General features: G+C 46.9%; 1 protein-coding gene across 1 annotated transcript in view; it reads left to right on the forward strand.

Moving 5' to 3' along the window:
* PRDM8 (PR/SET domain 8) overlaps positions 1-18,851 on the forward strand; it is a gene marked incomplete at its 5' end in the record, with an annotated part of 46,006 nt that overhangs the window by 23,505 nt on the left and 3,650 nt on the right. Inside the window, 2 exons of the mRNA XM_081960390.1 lie at positions 13,982-14,202; positions 17,122-17,353. Of these exons, the coding sequence (XP_081816516.1) occupies positions 13,982-14,202; positions 17,122-17,353 (453 nt within the window). The remainder of the gene's footprint in view (positions 1-13,981; positions 14,203-17,121; positions 17,354-18,851) is intronic.

Consider the following 18,851-nt stretch of genomic DNA (forward strand, 5'->3'; position numbering starts at 1 on the left):
AAAGTAAAACTGGGAAATTCCCCCCTCCCTCCCTCCCATTCTATTCCTTCCTTAAGCCACTTACTAGCCTGTCCCCACAGCTGTTCACTATAGCAACGTGTTTTCAGTGTAGGTTGGGCAGGAGTGTCAGAAAAAATGGCTTTCGCCAAGAGGACGAGGGGAGACATGATAGCAGTCTTCCATTATCTCAGGGGATGCCACAAAGAAGAGGGAGTCAAACTATTCTCCAAAACACCTGAGGACAAGGAGAAATGGGTGGAAACTAATCAAGGAGAGAAGCAACTTAGAACTAAGGAGGAATTTCCTGACAATTACAACAATTAATCAGTGGAACAGCTTGCCTCCAGAAGTTGTGAATGCCCCAACACTGGAAGCCTTTAATAAGATGTTGGTTAGCCATTTGTCTGAAACGGAATAGTTTCCTGCCTAGGCAGGAGGGTTGGACTAGAAGACCTCCCAGGTCCCTTCCAACTCTGCTATTGTATTGTATTAAGGGACAGCCTATATTTCCACCTGTGGGGAAGGGGCATAATTATTCTGGAAGAAGAGCTCTGCAAATGAATCCCTACTCCTTAGACCTTTTTAATATAATTCCCATGAATTTCTAAGCCAGGAAATTAACTGAAGTCCAGGTAGTCCTCGACGTACAACAGTTCACTTTGGAACTGTTTGAAATTACAACAGCAGTGGGAAAAGTGTCTTCTGACCATTTTCTCACACTTACGACCATTGCAGCATTCTCACAGACACATGATTGACACTTGGATGCTAGAAAGCCAACTGATGGGGATGACGGTTGCAATGTCCCCGGAGTCACACGATCCCCTTTGGCGGCCTTCTGACAATCAAAGTTGGGGATGGGGAAACCAGCTTCACTAAATAACTTGGTTGAACAGCTGCAGTGAACAACGGTGGCAAGAAAAGTCGCCAAACGGGGGCAAAACTCACTTCACACATTTCACCCTGAGCAGAATTACATTTGAGGTTCCGTTATGGCCGAATGGGGCACGCGGTGGCTCAGGGGTTTAGACGCTGAGCTTGTCGATCAGAAAGGTCGGCAGTTTGGCGGCTCGAATCCCTAGCGCCACGGAACGGAGTGAGCTCCCGTGACATGTCCTGGCTTCTGCCAATCGAGCCGTTCGAAAGCACGTTAAAAAATGCAAGTAGAAAAATAGGAACCACCTTTGGTGGGGAGGTAACAGCATTCCGTGCTCCTTCGGCGTTTAGTCATGCCGGCCACTTGACCATGGAGACGCCTTCGGACAGCGCTGGCTCTTCGGCTTTGAAACGGATACCGCCCCCTAGAGTCAGGAACGTCTAGCACATTTGTGCAAGGGGAACCTTTACCTTTAATGGCCGTAAATTGAGGACTACCTGCATTAACCAACTCCACCAATGCAGAATATTTTTTCTTCCTCCTGCTCCATCTCTCCACTCCCCCTTCCTCTTTATTCCCAAGCAATGTTTTGATTCCTTGGATGAACTTCCAGATACATGATTGATAAGCACATATGCGCTTAGGTAAACATATGATCTAAATGCTTGTGTTTTTCTTATTTTGACAAGAGGAGAGGCGGCGCAAGCTTGCCGATGCAGCCTTGATCCTCTAATATTAGCCACTAGTCCATTAATATTTGATCTTCAACTTTGCTTGGATCCTGGGCATTTCAGAGGGGCTCAGGGGGAGCAGAATACCTTCGATTCAAAGGCTTCTGAAATCTAGCTCTTCACCCAGGGTTTTGGTAAGCATACCTGAAGCCTTCTTCTGATCTAAGGTGTTTCCCAGTTTGGTCTAAAGGTTAAGGCAGGGGTGTCAAACTCAAGGCCTGCGGTCCAGGTGCAGCCCGCGGGGTGCTTAGATCTGGCCCCTGGAGCCACCCTGAAAAGAACAAAGGATCGGCCCTGCTTTCAACCCCAGCCAGACCTCCAAGGTCCCTTCCAGCTCTATTCTGATTCCGGTTCTTCCCAGAAGCCCCCTAACACAGTGATCGCAAATGTTTTTCTGCTCGGGTGCCAAAAGGGCGCATCCATGCATAATAGCGTGACAGTGCGTGCCCACACCCATAATGCAATGCCCTCCCCCCACGCATGTGCGCCCCCCCCACACATCCCAGGCCCCCTCCCCCGAGCATGCATGCAGGCCTCACTGAAAGCCTTCTGAAGCCTGGGGAGGGCGAAAAATGGCCCAATGGGCCTACCAGGAGTTCATTGCAGAAAAAAAACAATTACAACCAACCTGCCTTTCATTGAGGGAACTGTATACTGCACGAGTCCAAAAGAGGGCTGTGAAAATATCTACAGACCCCTTGCATCCTGGACATAAATTGTTTCAACTCCTACCCTCAAAACTACGCTATAGGGCACACCAGAACAACTAGACACAAGGACAGCTTTTTCCAGAACGCCATCACTCTGCTAAACAAATAATCCCCTCAACACTGTCAAACTATTTACTAAGTCTGCATTACTATAACTATTAGTCTTCTCATCGTTCCTATCACCCATCTCCTCCCACTTATGTATGACTGTAACTTTGTTGCTTGTATCCTTACGATTTATATTGTTTCCTAGTATGGTTTGATTGCTTACTTGTACCCTATGGTTATCATTAAGTATTGTGCCTTATGATTCATGACGAATGTATCTTTTCTTTTATGTACACTGAGAGCATATGCACCAAAGACAAATTCCTTGTGTGTCCAATCACACTTGGCCAATAAAGAATTCTATTCTATTCTTCCTCTCCTGAACTTCAATCCTTGGCACAAATACACAGGAGCTGTCCGTGGTCCTGGTCCTTGATCTATGGCTTAGTTTCAAGCGCTTTGTAGCTAAAACTGAGATTACGATTCACATTTCAACAAAGGATTGTCTCTCAGATTATATGGCTCCAGACGTGAGTAGGTTTGAATTGACACTTTCAGAGAAACTACAGATGGCCTTATAAAATCATTCAAGTCTACTGCATCAAGCAAGTATTTGTAAATAGTTTCTTGCATTACCCAGTTTGGGATGGAGCATTCAAAAATATATGTATCCTTCATTACATATTTTATACTCCACTGAAACAAAGAGGTTCAATTTCCAGGTGAGTGTAATTTTTTAAATTGGAGATATATAGGAAGGAGGACAGAAATCTGCTGGGAATCAGAAATTTAATGCAGACACAAATTCTTGCAAATCAAAAAAACGCCAACTTCCAATCTACATAAAAGGGAATTGAGTCCTTTGTATGGCACATAGAAGACCAAACTTACTTCAAAGTGAATCTGTTTCAAGTTGGCCTGTCCATGGGCTGAAGGGCAAAATGTAGCATCTGTCCCTTCCATCATGAAGCAAATTCAGCCTTTTAAAAAACATTGAATAATTCAGAAAGTGAGTTAAGCATGCCAATTGACTGGTTTAATGCCACAGGTAGTCCTCGAGTTATGACAGTTCATTTAGTAGCCGTTCAAAGTGACAAAAGCACTGAAAAAAGTGACATGGTGCTTTTTCACAGTTACGGCTGTTGCAGTGTCCTTTGTGGTCACACGATCAAAATTTGAACGCTTGGCCATTGGCGTGGAGTTATGACGGTCCCAGTGTCCTGGGGTCATATGATCATTTTTGTTACCTTCTGACAAGCAAAGTCAATGGGGAAGCCAAATTCACTTAACATCTGTGCTACTAACTTACCCTATTTTTCGGAGTATAAGACGCACCTTTCCCCCCAAAAAAGAGGGTGAAAATTTGGGTGCATCTTATACACTGAATACAGCATTTTTGGCCGCCCAAAACCCTGCCCCTTCACAAAAATGAATGTGCAGAGGGTTTGGAAGGATTGAGAAGTGCTCCTGGGAGCCGGGGAGGGCAAAAACGAGTGGAAATGGGCCATTTTTTGCTCATTTTAGCCCCCCCCCAGCACCCAGGAGCACAAAAAATGAGGCATGCAGAGGGTTTGGGAGAACTGCAGAGTGCAAAAACTTTTTTTAAAATTTACCTCTTCAAAATCTTGGTGCATCTTATACTCCGGTGAGTCTTATACTCCATAAAATACGGTAACAACTACAGTGATTTGCATAACAATGGTGGCAAGAAAGGCCATAAAATGGGGCAAAATTGACTTAAGAACAGTCTCACTTAGCAATAGAAATTTGGGGCTCAGTTGTGGTCGTAAGTCAAGGACTAAGAGTACAACACAACACACTTCGACTGGCCAACAACAGGATTAAGTTCCCATATTTATCCATCATATTTGTTTATTTGCCTTTCTCCCATAAAAGTTGGGAAGAGGAGTGACAATAACAGGAGGGGGGCTTTAGCAGCCCCCTCTCCCCTCCCATGATGTTTGGCCTGTGCTGGCAAACTCTAACATAGAAAGATTATCTCATAACGTAACTTTTGGTTCTTGTTTCATTTTAACAAGAAAATGTAGAGAGAAGCCAAGAAAACTCCTTGCCACTTTGGTATAAATCACTGACAGCCAGAGAAAACGTTTCCACAAAACAAAGCCATAGTTTGATTAATTTTAATTTAGGAAGCTAATCGTAATTGGCTGATTTCACACAATATGGTTAAAGGGCAAATTTAACCCTTCAGGATCTGGGGTACCTAAACCTTGCAAAGAAGCTGGACTTTAGATCCTGCCTAATCCATTCCTTTGGCGTTATTCAATTTCAAGTAAAGCATTTCAAGCAAAGAGGGCCGTGAACATATTTACAGACCCCTCACATCCTGGACATAAATTGTTTCAGCTTCTGCCCTCAAAATGACGCTATAGGGCTCTGCACACCAGAACAACTAGACACAAGGACAGTTTCCCCCCGAACGCCATCACTCTGCTAAACAAATAATTCCCTCAACACTGTCAAACTATTTACTAAGGCTGCATTACTATTAATCTTCTCATTGTTCCTATCATCCATCCCTTCCCACTTATGACTGCATGACTGTAACTTTGTTGCTTGTATCCTTACGATTTATATTGTTTCCTAGTATGATTTGATTGCTTATTTGTACCCTATGACGATCATTAGGTGTTGTATCTTATGATTCGTGACGAATGTATCTTTTCTTTTATGTACACTGAGAGCTTATGCATCAAAGACAAATTCCTTGTGTGTCCAATCACACTTGGCCAATAAAGAATTCTATTCTATTCTATTCTATTTACAGGGAGGTTTCCCTTGTGCCATCACTCTGCTAAACATCTAATTCCCATGGCACTGTCTTATTCCTAAAGATATTTACCCGTGCAGTAGGGATGTATTACTATTATCCTTCTCATCTTTCGTATTACCTTCTCCTTTTGGTATCTTATGAATTGTCACTTTGTTGTGATACAGTGTACATACAAAGAACTTATGCACAGGAGACAAATTCCTTGTGTGTCCAATCAAAATTGACCAATAAAAATATTCTCTTCTCTTCTGTTCTGTTCTGTTCCATCCCATTCCAGTCTATGGATTAAAGGGGTGTGGATGAAGGTGTCTGCAACACAGAATGATGTCCACAAATTCTGCTCTGTATCTTTCAAACAGGAATTTGTCTGATTGTTTATGAGATCATCACAGTCCCAAACCATAAGCTAGACTTGGCTATAGCAAACCACTTTCATATCATGCTAAGAGAGACACATTGAATAAGTTAGCTGATGAAGTCAACTCACCAGCAACTGAGCTGGCCTCTAAGAAGGCCTCACCGTGTTACTTCTGTCACCCTGCCCCTTCTCCAACTTCCCCGGAGTTCCTCCTCCAGCAGCCCCTCCCCCCATAAAACATTAGTCTTTTGACTGAATGCAGGGGGTGGGGGGGCTGGAAAGCTTCAGTAAGCTGCATTGCTCATTGAAAAATGAAGGGAGGGGAGGAGGAGGAGGAAGAAGAAGAAGAGGAGGAGAAGGAGGAGGGGAGGGGAGGGGGAGGAGTAAGAAGAAGAGGAGGAGGAGGAAGAGAAGAAGTGAGCCCTGTTCCAACAGCTCTAAGGCTGCCAGATCCCACCCACCCCAGTTCAGGCTAAACAAGGGTGACTGGTGGTCGGGAGTCCATATTGGGGGAGTGGGGGGGTGGCAGCATCTTTGGCTGTTAGGAATTGTGGCTTCTCTTCTGGATCACAAACACCTATGCATCCTGAGACAAATCGCTTCTCTTCTCCCCAGCAATCCTGAATTGTTTCTCCAGTTTGGTTTATATGTATTAGGGATGGCTACAGTAATATACAGATATACAGAATAACAGAGTCAGAAGGGACCTTGTAGGTCATCTAGTCCAAGCCGCTGCTCAAGCAGGATGCCCTACGTCATTTCTGACAGATGGCAGTCCAGTCTCTTCTTGAAAGCTTCCAGTGATGAAGCTCCCGCAACTTCTGAAGGCAACTTCTGTTCCATGGGTTGATTGTTCTCACAGTCAGAAAATTTCTCCTTATTTCTAGCTTGAATCTCTCCTTGTTCAGTTTCCATCCTTTATTCCTTGTCTGGCCTTCATGGAAAACAGTTTGCCCCCCCCCCCTCTCTGTGGTGGCCTCTCAAATATTGGAATGCTGCTGTCCTGTCTCCCCTGGTCCTTCTCTTCACTAGACTAGCCATGCAACCGTTCATCATATGTTTTAGCTTCCAGGCCCCTAAGTGGACGCAGGAAGCAGAAAACGCTTTCCTGCAAAGAGAAAGTGCTGAGACTCTCCTCCCAAACAAACGGGATCCCTGGAGATTTCCTAGAACTAATCCAGGAAGTTTGTCAATGAAGCCCGTAGAGATTCTCCCCCCATCCAGGTCATGGCTATCCCAAAGATGCTATTTCAGGAGGCAACTGGACTTTAGCTTCATCGTCTTTGACAGGTCAGATCTGATGAAGCTTCCTGGATGAGAAGCGAAACATTTTCAAAGAAAAAACAAAGGAAGCAAGCTCAGTTGCCTCCTGAAAAAAAGCATCTTTGGGTTTGCCGATGAAGGTTTTTATGGGGATTTTGTTTTTGACTTCCAGGCTAACCTACAGCTAACCAGAAATTGCTCCACAGGGGTGAGCTGATTTTACAGGACTTAAACGTTCCCGTTGTGCTGACTCTGTGCGTGGACTGGATGAAATCCTTACTTTCGGCTTAGATTTCGCCTCCGGTGGAAATGTAACACTGCAGTCGCCCTCGGAACTCCCTGGAAGCTAGGAGCAGCCTGCCTGCCCCACGCGACGGAGGGGGGGGGGGGGGAAATCTCTCGGGAAGTTTTCCTGCGCAAGTTTCCGCTGAAGTTTTGGAAAGGAGGGGTACCCCACGCCCAGTAATTCCAAATCTAGTAATTGAACGTCTCTCGCAAAAGGTCCAGCTGAACTTTGGCGGGAGAAGGTGGGAGGACGGGGGGAGGGGGGGAGAAAGAGAAGAAGAAGAAGAAGAAGAAGAAGAAGAAGAAGAAGAAGAAGAAGAAGAAGAAGAAGAAGAAGAAGAAGAAGAAGAAGAAGAAGAAGAAGAAGAAGAAGAAGAAGAAGAAGAAGAAGAAGAAGAAGAAGAAGAAGAAGAAGGCTATCATCTTTGAATGGACGAAAAGCTGGAGCGTCGCCTTCTCCTCTTGAGCCCCCAGACCCCTGCCCCGGTCCATGGCCATCCGTGGGAAACATCCTGCTCTGTCAATTTCCTCCCCACGCCCCCCTCCCCAATCTCAGGCAATTCCACCCACCCACCCCCAAAAAACAACCCTCCTCTTTGCGCAAGGGCTTCTAAAGCTGGGTGCCCAGGGGCATTTGTGGGAAGGAGTATGACTCTTTAGGGGAGAAGAGGTGGGTGGCAAAAGCCGGGAGACCTTGTCCAAGAGGGCGCAATCCGCTCCCTGGTCTCCAGCAGCAGCCTGAGCGACACCGCGGGCGAGGGGCGGGCGGAGGGGCGGGCGGGCGAGCCGCGGGCAGGAAAGCGTTAAAGGGGAGGAGGCGGGTCTGTCACGCGTCATTGGGCGAATTCTGGGCCGGCGACAAAACCGGGGCGCCCGGCAGGCAGGCAGGCAGTGCAACGGGCCCATCTGCCCAAGTCCCGCGGCCTTCCCCCCCTCCCCGTTCCCTCCCCGCCTGGCAGCTCTCGTGCGCCCAGCCGAGCCGAGCCGAGCCGCGCTCCCACCGCCTCTTTCCCCGCGGCCATGGAGGAGCTCTAATGCAATAAGGCCCGGGAGCTTTCCTTCCCCCCCAAAGAAAGAAAAAGGAAGGAAGGAGGAAAGAAAGAAAGAAAAAGAAAGAAAGAAAGAAAGAAAGAAAGAAAGAAAGAAAGAAAGAAAGAAAGAAAGAAAGAAAGACCGGGGACTTCTACGCACCTCCCTCTCCTCTCTCTTCTTTTTTTGACTACTTTCTGCTGGGGATTGAGACGCATTGATATTTCCTCTCAATATTTATATATCTACATATACATATTTTTCCTCCCCGCCCGTCCCTTGCCTTTAGGATTATAATCCCGATCGTATTCCCGGTAAGTAGAGACGCTTTGAGCAAAATAACCGTTCTGATTGTTTCTCCTTTCCCCCTCTCGGTTCCCACCACCCGTTAACCGCTCCTTTTTGCCCTATTTAACCCGGCACCCCAACAGGAAAGAAAGAAAGAAAGAAAGAAAGAAAGATAGATAGATAGATAGATAGATAGATAGATAGATAGATAGATAGATGAAAGAAAGAAAGAAAGAAAGAAAGAAAGAAAGAAAGAAAGAAAGAAAGAAAGAAAGAGACGGAGAGAAAGGAAGGAAGAAAGAAAGAAAGAAAGAGAGATGGAAAGAAAGAAAGAAAGAAAGAAAGAAAGAAAGAAAGAAAGAAAGAAAGAAAGAAAGAAGAAAGAAAAAACAGCCGTCGTAGCAGAGAGAAAGATTGCTTGCCAGACAGACGCGTACAAAAGCCGGAGGGGAGGGGATATTTAGATGGATAAAAGCAGGAAGGAGTGACTTTGAATAGCCAGTTTAATTGTTGGTTTGAATTTTCCTTTTCTTTTTTCCCTTTTTCTCTTCTGTGTCTTCTTTTTAAGCTTAAAAAAAATAAAAAGGTCGGAGCGCCCAGGAAAAAAGATTGCGGATGGTTGATCGGGTGCAGAGGAAGAAGGGGGGGCGGGGGGGTGAGAGGGCGGCTTGAGGTCCTGGGAGGTTTTCAGAAACAGAAATTGGCAGAAGACCAGTCTCTCTCTCTCTCTCTCTCTCTCTCTCTCTCTCTCTCTCTCTCTCTCTCTCTCTCTCTCTCTCTCTCTCTCTCTCTCTCTCTCTCTCCTTCTCTCTCCCTCTCTCTCCGTCTTTCTCTTTCTTTCTTTCTTTCTTTCCTTCGTTCTTTCCTTCCTTCCTTCCTGTCCTCTCCTTCTTTCTCTCTGACTTTCTCTTTCTTTCCTTCTCTCTCTCTCTCCCTTTCCCTTTCTCTCTCTCTCTCTTGCTTTCTTTCCTCTCTCCTCCTTTCTCTCCATCTTTCTCTTTCTTTCTTTCTTTCTTTCTTTCCTTCCTTCCTTTTCCCTCTCGTCTTCTCTCTTTCCCTTTCTCTCTCCGTCCTTCTCTTTCTTTCTTTCTCTCTCTCTCTTTCTCTCTCCGTCTCTCTCTCCGTCTTTCTCTTTTTTTCTTTCGTTCTTTCCTTCCTTCCTTCTTTTCTTCCTTCATTCCTTGCTTCCCTCTCCTTCTTTCTCTCCGACTTTCTCTTTCTTTCCTCTCTCTCTCCTCTCTCTCCCTTTCCCTTTCTCTCTCTCTCTCTTTCTTTTTTCCTCTCTCCTTTCTCTCCATCTCCGTCTTTCTCTTTCTTTCCTTCTCTCTCTTCTCTCTCTTCACTTCTCTCTCTTCTCCCGTCTCTTCCGCCTTCCTTTCTCTTTCCATCTCTCTCTCCGAGTTGCGCCCACCGCCTTCTCCCCCGAAGGATGACACCGCGGCATTGTTATCCGGCACCCTGGTTTTCCCCTTCGGCTGCTGCCGCCGCCAGCCGTCGCGCGGCGACCTCCAGCGTCCTTCTTCTAAAAAGAGAAGCCAGGAGCCACGGGGGTGTTTAGGTGTGCGTGTGAACGGGCCTCAAGAGGGAGGCGCGGCGGGGATTCGTTGCTTCCCAAGCCGCATCGCTCACCTTTTAAAGCAGGCGGAAAGACGGGGAATCTATTCCGCCGGTCGATTTCTTTCCGACGCTTGGTTTAGTTTCTTTTAAATGGGGAAAATACGATACTTCCTCCCCATCAGCTCTGGCGTTTACCTCCAGCTAAAAGTTCCTTACAAAAAGTCCACTTTTGAAAGCCCCGGTTGTAATTGTAAGAGGCGTCTCGCATTGGGTGCGGCCGGTGGGTTGATTTGATTTATCTTAATTTAATTTTTGGGCATAGCATTATTCCCTTCCCCCAAAACTTCTCCGTTAACACGCCTCACTCGAGAGAAAAAAAATAACGAGTTTTTAACCACGGGGAACCATTTTCGTCTCAGCAAATTCCCGTTTTGTTTTTTCCCTTTCGATTATTGCCGGGGCCATTTGCCCTTTCCAATCCGCCGATTCGGGCTGGTTTATAAAGACTCAGCTGGCCCGATCCCGACGCGTCGCTTCAGCCAGGGAAGAAACGGAGGAAGGTTAGAGATTGAACGGCTAATCCGAGTTTCGAAAAGTTTCGCTCTTTCGCCGCTGCTCCCCGCGAAGCCAACCCTTCTGCCTGGAAGGGGGGAGCGGAGCCAGTGTCCACCACCACCCCCGGCCCTTTCTTTGCCCGGGATCACAATGCCCGGAGAAAGCCGCTTTCTAGCGGCCCCCTCCGAAGGAGAGCCGGCTCTTTCTCTTCCCACTTGGGTGGGCCTCGGGTGGGTGAGATTTACCAGCTGAGGTCCTGAAGGAAAAAAAAAAAGGCCTCTTGCTATGGCTAATTAAATTTCCCTGTGCCGAGCGATCGCAAGGGAGGGAGGACAGGAACGGAGGAGGGGAGAAAGAGATGAAATGAATGCAAGAAGGGGGGGCGGAATGATAACAAGGATGAATCGGAGAGAATTGCGAAGAATTGTCTTAACCAAGGACCTCTGGTTAACGTCTGAGTACATCTAGGCAGTTCCGAGGAAAGTGGGGCGGTGTTGTTGTTTTGCAGTCAGGATATTCAGGTCTGAGAAGTTCAACATTTCCATGTATCTTCTAGGCAGCCTTTTGGCTATTGCTCCAAGGACTTCTATTCCTATTGGTACAACCATTGATTCCCACCCCCCACCCCTCCGCAGTCGCTCAAAACTTCAATTTGCAAATCGCGATATTTGGATTTCCCCCCCCTAGCTGTGTCTCTTCAATTCGTGCATCTACGGGTGTTGCAATATCAATGCACCAGACTGTTTTCTTTTCCACAATAGAGATGTCAGGTGTGTTGTGGTCAGATGTCATCATCATCATCATCATCATCATCATCATTATTATTGATCATCGCACAGTCAGCCAGATGTTCAGACTGGGTTTGGCATTTTTATCTACCTATCGAGTTCTTACCAAGGACCTAGGATAAGCAGATGTGGATGTTTGACGGTTATTTATTATTATTATTATTATTATTATTATTATTATTATTATTATTATTATTATTATTATTATTATTATTTTAATCTTTGGTGAGATTCACAGCCTTTGGGGCTGGTTGGTAGCTCAACAGCTCGAGTCCTAACCAAGGACCTAGGAACTGTTAGGTTAACGTCGGAGGATATAAGTTGTTCCAAGTAGGGCGGTTTTTTGTAGAGTCAGAATGTTCAAGTCAGGTAAATTTAGAATTTCCAAATAGCGAAGGAGGCCTTTAGGTATTGCTCCAAGGGCTCCAATTACAATCGGGACAACACACAATTTCTTTTTCCACAGTCGCTCAACCTCAATTTGCAAGTCCCGGTATTTTGTGATTTTTTTTCTTGCTGTTTATCTTCAATTCGTGCATCGCTAGGTATTGCAATGTCAATGAACCATACTTTTTTCTTTTCAATTGTTGTTGTTGTTGTTGTTGTTGTTGTTGTTGTTATTATTTCTTTTATTCATTAAACATGAAACTCAGTCAACTGAACATTTAAAGATGTGTCACAAATAACATTGAGACAAATACATTGTCGAATACCAGATGTTGTTGTTGTTATTGTCGTCATCATCATCATCATCATCATCATATCATCATCATGATTGATGCCTCTGTTATTATTACTAAGTTGATGCTTTCAAAAGATAGTTGGAAACCAAATTCTTGGCGCGATTAGGTTTCTTTACGCCCGATTCAAGTCACTGATCTGAATTCCCGACTCGGGATCTAGTCAGCCGCGCGTTTATCTTTCCTGCATCCCGCGTAAAAGACGGAAACGGCGGTTGCGCCCGCCTCCCAATAAATAAGCGTGTCGCGGTAAGAAATAATTACCTCTGCTCGCTGCTTTTAATTAAAGTCTCCCAGGGAAACTGCTGGATTATGGTAATGAGCCGACATACGTTCCCTCTTGTCGGGCTCCCGTGAAAAGGTTAGCTGACATCAAATCAGCCGCACTGACAAGGCGCTGGAAATCCATTTGTGAGCCCGAACCCGTCCGTCACCAGCCCCGCATGGGCGGGGAAGGAAGGAAGGAAGGAAGGAAGGAAGGGGAAAAGGAAGGGGAAACGGAAGGTAGGAAGGGGAAAAGGAAGGAAGGGAAGAAGGAAGGAAGGAAAAGAAGAAGGAAGGAAGGGAAGAAGGAAGGCAGAAGGAAGGGAAGAAGGAAGGAAGGGAAGAAGGAAGGAAGGAAGGAAAGGAAGAAGGAAGGAAAGGAAGAAGGCAGGCAGGCAGGCAGGAAGGGACAGGCGTGGGGGGAGACACCCTCGAGACTTCGCCAAACGCAAAGCCCGGAACGAAGCTCCGGAGTTGGAGGGGCGAAGGAGATTTTTTTCCAGAAGTTCCGAACTTGCAATAAGGCAGGTAGGAATAGAGAAGCCATCCTTCTGCTCCTCCGCACTGAATTTCCCCCAAGGATGGACGGGGCGAGGAGGAAACCCCGAGAGGCTTCTTTTGGCCCTTGCACCACTTTCTTGGCTCCTGGCGCAACATTGTTCAGAAATTCTCGTTTTCCTCCTTCACCCCTTTCTGTAAGGTTGAATTTCAAGACTTCTTCTTCTTCTTCTACTTCTTCTTCTTCTTCTTCTTCTTCTTCTTCTTCTTCTTCTTCTTCTTCTTCTTCTTCTTCTTCTTCTTCTTCTTCTTCTTCTCCTTCTCCTTCTCCTTCTCCTCCTCCTCCTCCTCCTCCTCCTCCTCCTGAGGGGGAAATGCCAGTTTGGGTGGCTCAACCAGACACATCCAAACTGGCGGTTATTTTTTTTTTTGCTCTTCCTAAATTAGAAGCCCAGCCGTTCAACCGGAGGTTTGAGAGCGATTGGTTCGGCCTTGGGCTGCCGGTCGGGCTCAGTCAAATGCTGGCTAAAGTTTTCCTCCTATGGGCGATTCGAAGGAGAGAAACGCACTCCCGGGCCTTGGGCGTGTTTTGGGGAAGCGGAAAACAGCCCCCTCCCCGCGTTTTAGGGGGGCAGGAAGTTAAGTAGGTCGCAGGCTTCTACATTGGTCTCTCTACCAATGGAGTTGGCATCTCCGTTTCTAGGAAGGCTTTCACTTTGGGGAAAGTGATTCGTTTTTTGCTCCAGAGCCATGACTCTGGAGCCGCTTGTGGCTCTTTCATCTCTCTGCTGCGGCTCCCTCTCCCTCAAGATATGTGTCACAACTGCAGATGTGCGACAGCCGCTGGCACCTGATTTATTTATCTTTTGAACCCCAGGCAGGCCAACCATGGATAAATCCAAGAAAAGAAAAGTTTCAGAAGAAAACAGAATGTTTAATTCGACTACATATGCTAGTTTTGGCCGCTCGGGAAATAGTCAGGCACTGGAAGGATTTTGTGGCTCAGGGTGTTTTCTTTTCTGTGGGAAACGGATCCAAATAGCCCTTTGAGTGTTTAAGGTTGCAGAACTTTGGGGAAGGTTCACAAAAGCCAAAGGAGACTCTAGCCCCTGGGGGGGAGGGGGAGGTCCCCAGGATCATTGGCCTTCGTTTCAGAGCGGTTCCATGACAACCGTCCCCTTCTTTCCCCTTTCCAGCCATGGACGAAAGCGGGGTGCCCCGGAGCATCTGGGACGGAGACGCCAAGGCCGTCCAGCAATGCCTGACGGACATTTTCACCAGCGTGTACACCACCTGCGACATCCCGGAGAACGCCATCTTTGGCCCCTGCGTGCTCAGCCACACCTCGCTCTACGACAGCATCGCTTTCGTGGCGCTGAAGTCCACGGATAAGAGGACCGTCCCCTATATATTCCGGGTAAGGGGGAGGGGGCGAACAAAGTGGGGGAGGAGGGGAGGAGGGGGACAGAGAGAAGTGAAATCCTCCCCCTCGGGCCGGAGAGCTTGAGTTACGCAGGGTTGAAATCGAGGCGAGTCGATTCCCTCCCCAAATCGTCCCTTTCCGTGGCCAGAAAACAGCCCCGTGGCCGAACGCGGCCTGGCCGCAATTGGAGGGAGGCTGCCGGGACCCTTGCCTGCTAGGGCTCAATCGGTTCAGCCAGCGGGCAGGAGCGACCCCAGGTCAGCGAAGAAGGTATAGGAAAGCCCATTCAGACGGCCCACGAAGCGTTTTTCGTTGACGCTCGTCTGCTTTGGGGACCCAGCTTACTTCCAGATGTGGTGAGAACGCAGCAAACGGACTCATTCAATACCCTGCTAGCTTACAAAGCAAGACGCGTCAAATGTCGGAATTGCCTTCTTCCCGAAAACGAGAGAAGGCAAGAATAAGGGAAGCGTCGTTTTTTAGCTCCTTCGCGCTTAACAGCGCAAAAGAACTCACCGAACAAAACGCAGGAATAGTAGGAGATACTGTAGAGTAGAGTAGAGTAGAGTAGAGTAGAGTAGAGTAGAGTAGAGTAGAGTAGAGTAGAGTAGAGTAGAGTAGAGTATGGGATATGAATAGAATAGCATAGAATAAGATATAGAATAGAATAAGATATAGAATAGAATGGAATAGAATAGAATAAGATATAGAATAGAATAGAATAGAATAGAACAGAACAGAATGGGATATGAATGAGATATGAATAGAATAGCATAGAATAAGATATAGAATAGAATATGAAATAGAATAGAATAGAATGGGATACGAATATAATAGAATAGAATATATGGAATGGGATATGAATGGGATATGAATAGAATAGCATAGAATAAGATATAAAATAGAATAGAATGGAATGGAATGGAATTCTTTATTGGCCAAGTCTGATTGGACACACAAGGAATTTGTCTTCGGTGCATATGCTCTCAGTGTACATAAAAAGCAAAGATAAATTCATCAAGAATCTTAAGGTACAACACTTAACGATAGTCACAGGGTACAAATAAGCAATCAGGAAACAATCGATATCAATCGTAAAGATACCGCGACTGTTCCAGCTATCCCCACCCCCAACCGTCCAAGTCTTTGTCCTTCTGCAGGGTTTAGAAGCGGGGGTGGGGGGAAGAAACAGGTCAGATCTTGCTGCTTCTTCAGCTCCAAATGCCACCCGCCATCGGAGACTTCAAAGCGTCGCATGCGGAGGCTTTGGAAATCCGGCGGCGCTGGCCTGGTCTCAGCCGCCGCTTCTTTGCTCGCCCGCGGTTGACCCGTCAACCGGCCAGCCGGGGCGAATAACGTGCAAGTGTGAAGCCGGGTGTGCGGAGGGTCCTCAAACTGGGACCAAGTGAACTCGCACCCCCGCTCTGGCTGCCTTTAAGGTTCCCCGCTGGGCTTCCTCCCCCTTCCCTTGCTCCGGGGAATCGGTCCGGCAGCTCAGTGGAAGGTTGGGGGGGGGGGGCGGAGACGAGGCCCGCAGTCAAATGAAGGGGCCGGTTAATTGAAGTGAATAAAAAACAGGTTTCTTCCTCCATTTAAAAAAAAATGGCTAGAACTTTAGTTTCACGAGCCGCTAAGAGAAAAACTAGAATCGGGCGTAGGGGAATCTCCTTCCTAACAAAACTGCGCAAAATATCTCAGGGCCGTTGGGAACATCCAGGCACCGGGAGGGGAAAGGCTCAGAACTGCTCCCGGCCACAGGCGCTGAATTACGAGGCCTTGCTTTTCCCGGCCAATTTTTTAGCGGGGAGGGGCTCTCTCGGACCCTCTGCGTTGATCTCCTTGGCTTGGCTTAGTTCCTCTCCTGCCCAGGATCTCAGCCTTCCCGAACGTCTCCTCCACTGGAAACGTGCCATGCCATCCCACCGAAAAAAACAGTGTGGTTGCAAACGCTTCCTTAGGAGAATGAGAAGAAACAATCCCAGTGGAGCCCCAGACCCGGCCAAGCTGTAGGCTGTCACTTCAGGGTTCAGTGAGTCAGGGGGCAAGCTTGCCAGGCTGCTCAAAATATAATAGAGTAGAATAGAGTAGAGTAGAGTAGGATAGGATAGGATAGGATAGGATAGGATAGGATAGGATAGGATAGAATAGAATAGAATAGAATAGAAGAATAGAATAAGGAATAGAATAAAATAAAGTGGAGTGGAGTGGAGTGGAGTGGAGTAGAGTAGAGTAGAGTAGAATTCTTTGATGGCCAAGTGTGATTGGACACACAAGGAATTTGTCTTTGGTGCATATACTCTCAGTGTACATAAAGAAAAATAAAATAAAATTCATTCATCAAGAATCATAAGAAACAACACTTAGTGATAGATGTAGGTTACTAATAAGCAATCAAAATCATACTAGAAAACAAATAAAACGATATAAATCATAAAGACACAATCAACATGGTTATAGTCATAAGTAGGAGGAGATAGGTAATAGGAAGCTTGAGAGGAATAGTAGTAATACAGTCTTAGTAGGTAATTTGACAGTGTTGTGGGAATTAGTTGTTTAGCAGAGTGATGGCGTGTCTAGTTGTTCTGGTGTGCAGAGCCTTGGAGCCTCGTTTTGAGGGTAGGAATTGGAACAATTTATGTCCAGGATGTGGGGGGTCTGTAGATATTTCCACAGTCCTCTTTTTGGCTCGTACAGTATACAAGTCCTCAATGGAAGGCAGGCTGTTTTTTCTGCAAAAACACAGCCACTGCTACAATCCCAATGAAGCAGAAATGTAGCCCTTGCCTTCGTTTCTTTATCGCTCCTACCCAACCGCCTCCTCCTGGGTGTCCAGGCCGGGTGTTGTGTGGTTGGGCAGCCAGTTCCTCTACTCAAAGCTCCTCCGCCTCTCCCTTCCCCCCCCTCCCACTTTAGGTAGATACCTCGGCGGCCAACGGCTCCTCCGAAGGCCTGATGTGGCTCCGCTTGGTCCAGTCGGCGCGGGACAAAGAGGAGCAGAACCTGGAGGCCTACATCAAGAACGGACAGCTGTTTTACCGCTCCCTGCGGAGAATTGCCAAAGACGAGGAGTTGTTGGTGTGGTATGGGAAGGACCTGACCGAGCTGTTGCTGCTGAGCCCCGCCAGGTCCCAGAGCAAGATGAAGGGTAGGTGACAACTCATAGGAAGGAGGGAGGGAGGAGTGGGGGCCTCTCCCAGAGCATTTCCCGGAGGTCCCTGGATCTGGAGTCCCAGCGGATATAAGACCAAAGCTAGAGAAGGAGATACCTTTCCTTCTGGAATCTGCAGTCCTGCCAGTCTAGAGTGGCAAGCGAGCAGGTTAAGCGAATATCCCAGACACACATGGATGCTTAATGACTGTAATCCACAGCATCCCATTTGGGAAAAGCCAGATTAGCTGAAATTCTGCAATCTGTTGTTGTTATTATTAGTTGCAAAGTCATGTCCGACCCATCGCAAACCCATGGGCCACGTTCCTCCAGGCCTTCCTGTCCTCTACCATCCTCTGGCGTCCATTGAAGCTCACGCCAACTGCTTCGGTGACTCCATCCAGCCACCTCATTCTCTGTCGTCCCCTTCTTCTTTTGCCCTCCGTCTTTCCCAGCATTAGGCTCTTCTCCAGGGAGTCCTTCCTTCTCATTAGGTGGCCAAAGTATTTGAGTTTCCTCTTCAAGATCTGGCCTTCTAAAGAGCAGTCAGGGTTGATCTCCTCTAAGACTGACCGGTTGGATCGCCTTGCAATCCAAGGGACTCACAGGAGTCTTCTCCAGAAATCTGTTAAGAAGTTTAAATACTTAGGAGGTGGGGAAAGCCTCCCCTACCTCCCCTTACACTCTCACGCATGCACCCAAATTCCAAGGGATCCACTGGTGAGGGTATGATCCACTGCAGAAACTAATCTCTTTTTTCTTCGGTTCAATTTTGCCCCGGGTTGTCTGTGGGTCCCTCGGGCTGAGGACTTAATTTTTTTATAGCCCTTCTCGGTTCAGAGATATCCCCCCCCCCCAGGAAGCCATAGAGCAACATTGCTTTAACACACACACACACCCCTTAGGGGAGAAAGGATACCTTCCAATATAGGCAATCTAACTCTTTGCTTGTTGCTAGGACCATGATGCGTCCATGTCTTCCAGCCAGATGAGTGAAGTATTAGTAGAGCTTTATAAACCCGTAGTAAGACCACACCTGGAATACTGCATCCAGTTTTGGTCACCACAATACAAAAAAAGATGTTGAGACTTTGTGTGTGTGTGTGTGTGTGTGTGCGTGTGTGCAAAGAAGAGCAATTAAAAGGATTAAAGGCACAGAGACTAGGACATATGAAGAACAGTTGCAGGATTTGGGTTTGGCTAGTCTAGAGAAAAGAAGGACTAGGGGTGACATAATAGCAGTATTCCAATATTTGAGGGGCTGCCACAAAGAAGAGGGGGGGGTCAACCTATTCCCCAAAGCACCAGAAGGCAAGAAGCAATAGATGGAAACTAAACAAGGAGAGAAGCAGCCTGGAATTAAGGAGAAATTAATTCCTAAGAGTGGGAACAAGTAACCAGAACAACTTGCCTTCAGAAGTAGGTGCTTTATCACTGAAGGTTTTTAAAGAAAAGACTAGATAGCCACCTGTCTGAAATGGTATAAGGTTTCCTG

The sequence above is a fragment of the Natrix helvetica genome (assembly GCF_964273705.1).
Source record: "Natrix helvetica genome assembly, chromosome: 7".
Classification (NCBI taxonomy): domain Eukaryota; kingdom Metazoa; phylum Chordata; class Lepidosauria; order Squamata; family Natricidae; genus Natrix; species Natrix helvetica.